Below are 8,111 nucleotides of genomic sequence, written 5' to 3'. Positions count from 1 at the left end.
GTCATTGGATAGAGCTTGGGTGGACATGTCATGGTGATGTAGATTGCTGCTAACAGGGAAACAGGGTGGGAGGGGTGTCCTTTGGAACACTCCAAACTAGCATTGCAACTTTTCTTTAAGCCAAAACCATTCACGATTAAAGGTTTGCTTTCAAAACATCCTTGTGGAGAAATGATTTGGGAACAGAAAAGTTAGCGGTCCCATTTCCTCAACTCTGAAGTGAGTTGTTCCCTGAGCAAGGACAGGAATATAAAGAGTGGAAGGCTGCACCCACGGGAATGCTAACCCTAAGAAGAAAGAAGCGCTTAAACACACACACAGAAGAGGAGAAGACCCTTAAGACATTTAAAGTTACCTAATTGGAGATAATAGGCATCAGCAATGTAGGTGTAGCTATTTAACCCAAAGAATTACTCAATTCTGGAACAATCTGTAAAAACCAAGGGGGGGGTGGATTAAATATTTTCACTGTGGAGCACTAGATGGCAGTGTTGCAATTACTTAGGCTCACAAATGGGTTAAAACACAAAATTGACTATACCAGTGTTTTCTGTGTGAGACAGTCCCTCCTGACTCCTTAGGCTATTCCAGGGTTCCTCTCCAGACAGATCAACATCCTTCTCTGTGTTCCAGAGTCCCTAAAGTTATTTGCCCCCAAAACACAGAATTATTCTTTCTCAGCTCTGGTTCATCATCCCACAGATCAGCCTCTCAAGAGCTTCGCAATATCAACAACTCTTTATACTCACAAACATAACTGAGGTTTCAAAGGCTTTCTGCTTAATGTGGGATATATATGACTATATACTGCATTAGATATTGAACCTGAAAACTTTTTTTAACTGCTTGTTGTTGACTTGACTTAAAATAATGAAAAGTCGGAATGGTGGCCCATGCCTATAATCTCAGCACTCAAGAGATTGAAGCGGAGGGATGATGGAATGTCTTCAGTCAGCCGAAGCTTCTAAGTTAATTCCAAGCCAGCCTGTGCTACATATTGAGACTCAAAACAAATAGTAAAAAAAAGACTGTTTATATGAATAATACATTTATTTGGAAAAACATAATTCAAAAATCTAGTAAGAAAAGTGCACATTTTACATTTTGTCAAGGATCCATGACGTCTGTCTGGTTGAAACAACTAGATGCATCTCGGCTTCTTATGCTGTGTGCTACCTCTTAAAAAATTCAGTGTATACTCATAGAAGCATGAGAGATGAGAATGAAAGAAAGTCATATATTAACATAATTATTAAAATAATTTTGACCTTGTGGAGCCCTGAATGGAACTGAGGTCCCCCAGGAAGCCCATGAACTATATTTTAACAACTGTAGATCTGGAGAGATGGCTCAATGGGTAAAGTATATACCATGTAAGTGTGAGGACCTGAGTGAATTCCCAACACCCATGTACAAGCTAATGCCTATTCGGTCTTCCTCCCAGAAGAGGAATATATTTACTGAGTATATTCCCAAAGGTCACTATATCCTACTACAGTGGTACTTGTAAGATCATAGTTCAGGGGGCAATCCTGTCTCAAAAGGTAAGATGTAAAATCAAAGAAAGTTATCTAGAGTTAACTTCTGGCTTCCACACAGGTACTCATAGGAGAATGTTTGTGAGAGCACATAAACACATGCGTGCGCGCGCGCGCGCGCACACACACACACACACCACACACAAACCCTTAGACCTCTCCCTTTCTCCCTGCCCATCTGCTAGTACCTTCTTTTGTTACGGTGAAAAAGTGTATATTTAGAATTAACCAGTTGGATTCAGTTTAGACGGTCCCAATTTTGTTGGCAACATCCAGAGCATCATAATCAGAAGCCAACCAAACATACGCCTTCTTCTCTCCATCAGGCCTTATGAGGGTGTTGACTTTGGCCACTTCAATGTCGTAGAGCTTATTCACAGCCTGTTTGATCTGGTGCTCGTTGGCCTTGACATCCACGATGAACACAAGCATGTTGTTGCCTTCTATGTTCTTCATGGCTGACTCAGTGGTCAGAGGGAATTTGACGATAGCATAGTGGTCAAGCTTGTTTCTCCTGGGCGCACTCTCTCGAGGGATAGGCTGCCTCCGGAGCCGCAGGGTCTTGAGCCACCGGAAGGTGGGTGATATGCAGATCTTCTTTTTGTGGCTGTCGATGCCTTTTAGCACTGCCATCTTGGTTTTCAATGCCTTCGCTTTGGCTTCGGCTTTGGGAGGGGCAGGAGCTTCCTTCTTCATTTTCGGTGCCATCTTAGCAAAAAGCCTGATAGTACCTTCTAATGCTACCCACAATCCCTCTATCCTTCTCGTCTTTAGAGATTCCCCTAGTGATTTCTGACCTGTGGTTTCTGTGTTTCTAAAACATGAATTTTTCAGCTACATCTTAGAGAAGGAGGAATTACTTATTTCGTTTACTTTCTTTTTACTTTCAAACTTTGTTATAGAAATCATTATAAATTTAAAGCAACACACACTAAAATTAACCAAATGAAAAAGCTAGGCAAGTCAATGAACTTCGATAGAGTTAGAGTAATCATTTGAAACAGCTGTGGAGCTTCACATTAGATTTTACATTGTCACATAGTGATCTAACACCACTTTATGTACTTAGCACTGCAGAAAATGAAAAACCCATAACAAACTTAGAACTAGAGAAGCCTTATATCATCTTTCACAAATCATGCCCACTGACTGTATTCAGTTCTTCTTCATTCATCCCCTTATGTAAGTTTAGCCTTTCTTGTTCTCTTTTCTCTATGTTATACTATATCCACATGTATATTGGTATATATATATATATATATTTGACTATTATTGGTTAGATTTTGTATATGAGAGAGCATACGTGTTTTCTGAAGTTGTGTGACCTCTTTCAACATTATACATTCTAAGTCCATCCATTTTCCTGCCATTTAGGAGATTACATTTTTAAGCATTGACTATTATTTTACATAGTATATAAATGATATTCAACTCCAAAGTCATATATGATATACATATATGTAAAATCTTACATTCTCATTATATATTCATCTATATATGGACAAGAAGGTTGTTTCTAATTCTTTGCAGTGGTGAATAAAGCAGAAATAAATACAGGGTGCAAATATCTCTATGGTAGGGTATGGGGTGTAGTACGATTAAGAAAAACCCAGAGAAAGATATTGAGGTTCAAACTGAAGATCAGAAAAGTAAAGTATCCAAGTCACTAGAGAGTTCTTAACCTTTACGAAGGCTCAGACCAAAGGAGGGTGATGCTGAATTCAGGGTGACTGCAGACTGCGATGCTCTCCACCAAACGTTAGCCTGTTCTCTGAGACTACTCTGAGCTCCTGCCTTATATCCCTCTCTAGTGCTGGGATTAATGGCATGTCATCCCAAATGCTGGGATCAATGATGTGAGCTCTGTTTCTCTTTTACACTGATTCACTCTCATGTAGCCCAGGGTGGCCTTGAACTCACAGAGGTCCATCTGCCTCTGTCTCTCAAGTGCTGGGATTAAAGGTGTTACCACCACTATCTGTCCTCTATAGCTAACTAGTGGCTTGGCTCTTAACTAGGTGTGTGGCTAACTAATGTCTTAGCTCTGCACTCTAATCTTCAGGCAAGCTTTATTTGCTAGATAACAAACAAAATATTGATACAATGGGGTAGTCTGGCTCTATGCCCAAGATTGAAATAGTTAGGTCATATAGTAGTGCTATTTTTACTCTTTTGAGAAAATTGGTTTATTCAATGGCTGTATTAATTTTGTACCCCCACCAATAGTGGATAATGGTTCTTTTCACATCCTTTCCAACATTTGTTGTTAAATTTGATAATGATAGCTCTTCTGACTGAAGTATCTCAACGTAGCTTTTATTTGCATTTCCTAGATGGCTAGGGATATTGAACACTTTTAGAATACTTATTGGCCACTTGTGTCACTTTTTTTTAAAAAAATGTCTGTCTGGTTTGTTTATTTATCTGGTTGGCAGTTTTATTTTCTTGGTATTTAGTTTCTGTAATCTTTAATTAGTCCCTTATCTGGAGTGTGGCTGGTAAGGATGCTCTCCCATTCTGTGGGCTATCTGTTAACTCTGGTGATTTGCTGTATGAAAACTTCTGATGTTCATATGGTTCCATCTGTCAATATTTGGAATTAGTTCCTCTGTTGCTGATGTTCTATTAAGAAAGTTCTTCCCTTCCCTAGTCTCTTAAAGGAAATCCCCGTATTTTATTCTAGAAGTTTCCAGTTTTAAATTAGAGTCTTTGGACCATTTTGAACTTGTTTTTGTACAAGGCAAGATATAAGAATCTATGTCATTCTCCCACAGGCAGAAATTCAATTTTGAGCATGTGTTAGATAGGCTTTTCTCCCCAATATGTGTGTCTTCTTTCTTTGTGAAAACTTAAGCAGGCATAGCTTTATTATTTTATTTACAAGTCCTCTATTATCTTGATCTTTTTTATTTTTATGCCAATACCAGACTGTCTTTATAACTACAGCACTATAGTATAATTTGAGGTTGGGTATTGAAATATATTCAGTAGTGTTCTGACTAATTATAACTTCTTTGGTTATTCATGATTTTTTTGTTCTTGTATTGTTTTCTGAACCTATGAAACATGATATTGCAATTTTCATAGATATTGCATTAAATCTGTGAATCAACTTTGATAGCATAGCAATTTTTACAATATTAATTCTGCCAATCAAGGAGGAACATGGAATGTCTTTCTGTTGGTCTCATTCACACAGAACCAAAACAAGATCATTTCAGAAATTCATTCAGTCATCAGCACCAAGTTTAGCCACTACCTTAGCTAAATTTCATGTAGATATTACTCTAGGAAGAGTCACAAAAGCCAGACTATCCCATAGGCTCAAAAGAAGAGGAATTCAAAACAAACTGATTTCAACAGATCTGTAAAATATAACAAAGCATCACAAAACATGGCACAACCACCATCTATGCCCCATCACCAACTCCCCTAGAGATGAATCCAATATTGCACAGAGTTGAAATGTCTGAGAAAAAAATTATAGTCTTACTGAACAAAAGAATTAACAAATATATAGAAAAGTAAAACAAACGGATACACTAATTAAAGAAATCTATCAAAGACCTTGACAAATATTCTCAAAAATGAACACAGCAGTTGATGAATGGGAGTCAAAAGTGGAGCGAGCCAGCAAAGAGCATTCTTCTACTTTCTTTGCCAGAAAAGAATTCTGGCTCCACAACTTCATCCAGAAAGAGTGACTGAAATCCCCTCCACCTCCACCTCATTTCATGATTTAGGTTTTATGAAGACCAACTTTTCAAGAGTGTATAATGATCCTAGTTTCCACCTCTCAGTTTTTCTCACTATTTGTTACTATCAAGATACCCACACTCAGAGCCCACTGTAGTGCGTAGTCTTTTGACTATGGAATTTGCTGGGGTTCTTTGTTTTGGATTGTGTTGAGTTTTTGCAGTGTTATGAGCAAACTCGATCCTTACACATGCTCCACTGGGCCACAGTACTAACTTATGACTGAATCCCAATCTCACATTAATCTTTCTGAGATCCGGCTGTCCTTCCTCCTGTTCATCAGACCCACCAGCTGCATTATGGTGACTAAGAGCATTTCTGCCCTGGAAAATGCTGAGAACTTGTGAGTTACTTTCTCATGCAACCTCAGAAAGGAGGGTTTATTTTGATTCATGAAGTAAGCAGATACAGTCATCCTAGCAGCTTGCTCTGAGCAGGCATGGGCTATCAGTATCTTTTCATCTCTACAGATAAGAAACAGAGAAATCTGGCTATAGGTCTGGGCTGTCCAGGCTAATAACCCTAGACAGGACCATCATCTTGGAACCAGGTATTCAAGCCTGTGAACCTATGGGAGACACTTTACATTTAGCTCGTAACAAAGCTATAAATTCTCTACCCTGAGAAAATTAAATAATTTCTTTGATTTTTTATTATCTTTAAATTGTTTTTTCATGCAGTATATTTTGATTTTATCCTTTCCCCTCCCTCCCCCAAAAAATTATTTCCTGAGGAAGAGTTGATCTGGGGGGCAGGTTGGGGAAGGGACTAGGAGGAATGGAGGGAGGAGAAACTGTGGCCAGGATATAATGTGGGTCCAATTTGTTAGTTCTCCAGCATGTATATGGCTCCAGCACTGTGTCCTGGGCAATACAGTCAGGTAGGGTTAGTGTACAGTTCAGTACACAGCAACTCATGACCCATGCCTGGGGTCATTCCCCTTTCATCCTCTGGCTAGAGACACAGGCCTTACTGGAAAATGTCAAGGTTCCAGTGAAACTTGTACTGTGGCATTGAGCAAGACTCTGTGTTAACCACCCGTGAAACCTTAGTAGTACCCATTAATAAAAATACATTTTCACTTTGCTAAGCCATTAAGGTACTAATAAATGCTCTGAGGTACTAACAAATACTCTGAATAATGACTAGATTTCTCACACGCACACACAGTATAGAGGGTGTGTCTTAGGGCCCATTGGGGGGAGAGGAAATGAAGAAGAAAGTAGAAGAGAACACAATGAGGTGAGAAGAGGCCAACACTACAGCTGTTGGGGCAGCAGACTAGCCATCCTGATATTCTGCGTGATCTGGTCAACACTTCCCTAAGAAGGCACACTGGTATGAAAGAGCTTTCTAAACAGCCCCAGTGATTCCTATTAACCATGTACTATTCCTCACTTTTCAATAATTCTAATTGTAATTCTGAATCTATTTCCCATAAGGTCTTCCAGGCTATCTCAAGCATCAACTTTATTGCTTTAGGCTGGAATTACATAAACTTACTGTGATAATACCAGTTTCTCATGCATTGAAATTCATGGCCAAAAGAGTTATTATGATATTCTTAGTTTCTCCGTAGACAGAGTCTGTCAAAATATGGTTGGAGGAAGGAAAGCAATAACAGTAATCTTCAATTAGGAGAATTCTGGTTATTGTGGTGCACGTAGATTCATTTCAAGTAGCAGAGGACAAAGACATTTGCTTAGCTGAGCTGTCCTGGATTCAGTTAACCTGCCTCTTGGTAACAGAGTCTAACTTCTGTTTGTCCTGTGCAGCCTAATTGCTTCTAGAAAAGATGACATAGAGTCACACCCAACAACTCACTATCCCTGGGGACTCATTTATATCTATCTCCATATCTCATCTCATTGGTTATGGGGATTGGAGATGCCAGAGGAAGTCCACCTGTTTCTGAAAAATATTTCCCCTTCCACTGAAGGTTGTTTGTGTTTGTTTGTTTGCTTGCTTGTTTATTTGGCATACCATTCCTGCTATGCTTCCTTCAGTGAAGAGATATTCCAAAGACATGTCACAGAAATAAAGAGGGCTAGATTTTAGACAAACAGGACAAACAGAGAGAGACCTTTGGAGGATTCATGAATTCCTTTATGCTTCAGAACTTTCTAGTTGGGCTTTCTATTTCTTACAAACAAAAATTTCAAGTGTGTGTGTGTGTGTGTGTGTGTGTGTGTGTGTGTGTGTGTATACCTTTATGTTTATAGTCATATAGCTAACTGTGAATATGATGAATTTGAATACTATGGTTTTGCTTAGATATGAATTTTTGTTTCAGGGCTATTGATTTTATTTAGGAGATTTACTGTAATTTGCAAAACCTTACAAATAAACTACAAAGCTTTGAAACACTGAAAAAATCTAAACAAAACATATAGCAAAAAAACTGTGTAGACAAAATCTACTTTTCTCTATTACTGTACAATTTATTTTGATTGATTATAAAATGTTAAGATCCAATGATACTCATGTATTAGTGAGGGCTCTCATTGTATATACTACAGGCTTTGGTCCAGCTAATCTAACAATGGCTATCTACCAGTGGAAAGTCCAAGAATCCAGTAGTTATTGAGTCTATGAGTCTACATGTCTTCACAGATCTTGAGTATATTCTGGAATCCTGAAGAAGTAGGCTCTAATGCTAGGGAAGGAATGGACTTGGCCAGTGCAAGTGAGGGATTGCAGGCAAAGAGCAAGAGTTCCCTTTTTCCAAATCCTTTACAGAGGATGCCACTAGAAGTTGTATCCCAGATAAAAGGTGGATCTTCCCACCTCAAAAGATCCAGATTGAAGGTAAGTTTT

The 8,111-nt window shown here is 38.7% G+C and overlaps 1 protein-coding gene across 1 annotated transcript; it reads right to left on the bottom strand.

Moving 5' to 3' along the window:
* Positions 1 to 1,781: 1,781 nt before the first annotated feature.
* On the bottom strand, positions 1,782 to 2,246 carry LOC101844803 (60S ribosomal protein L23a-like). The gene has a single exon (XM_040746580.1). It carries the CDS (start codon positions 2,244 to 2,246, stop codon positions 1,782 to 1,784), a length of 465 nt encoding a protein of 154 aa, XP_040602514.1.
* Between the last annotated feature and the right edge of the window lie 5,865 nt (positions 2,247 to 8,111).

This window comes from Mesocricetus auratus, unplaced genomic scaffold (assembly GCF_017639785.1).
Source record: "Mesocricetus auratus isolate SY011 unplaced genomic scaffold, BCM_Maur_2.0 Super-Scaffold_100006, whole genome shotgun sequence".
NCBI classification, from domain to species: Eukaryota; Metazoa; Chordata; class Mammalia; order Rodentia; family Cricetidae; genus Mesocricetus; species Mesocricetus auratus.
Note: the sequence above shows the minus strand (reverse complement) of the source record. Positions and strands in the feature narration are given on the sequence as shown.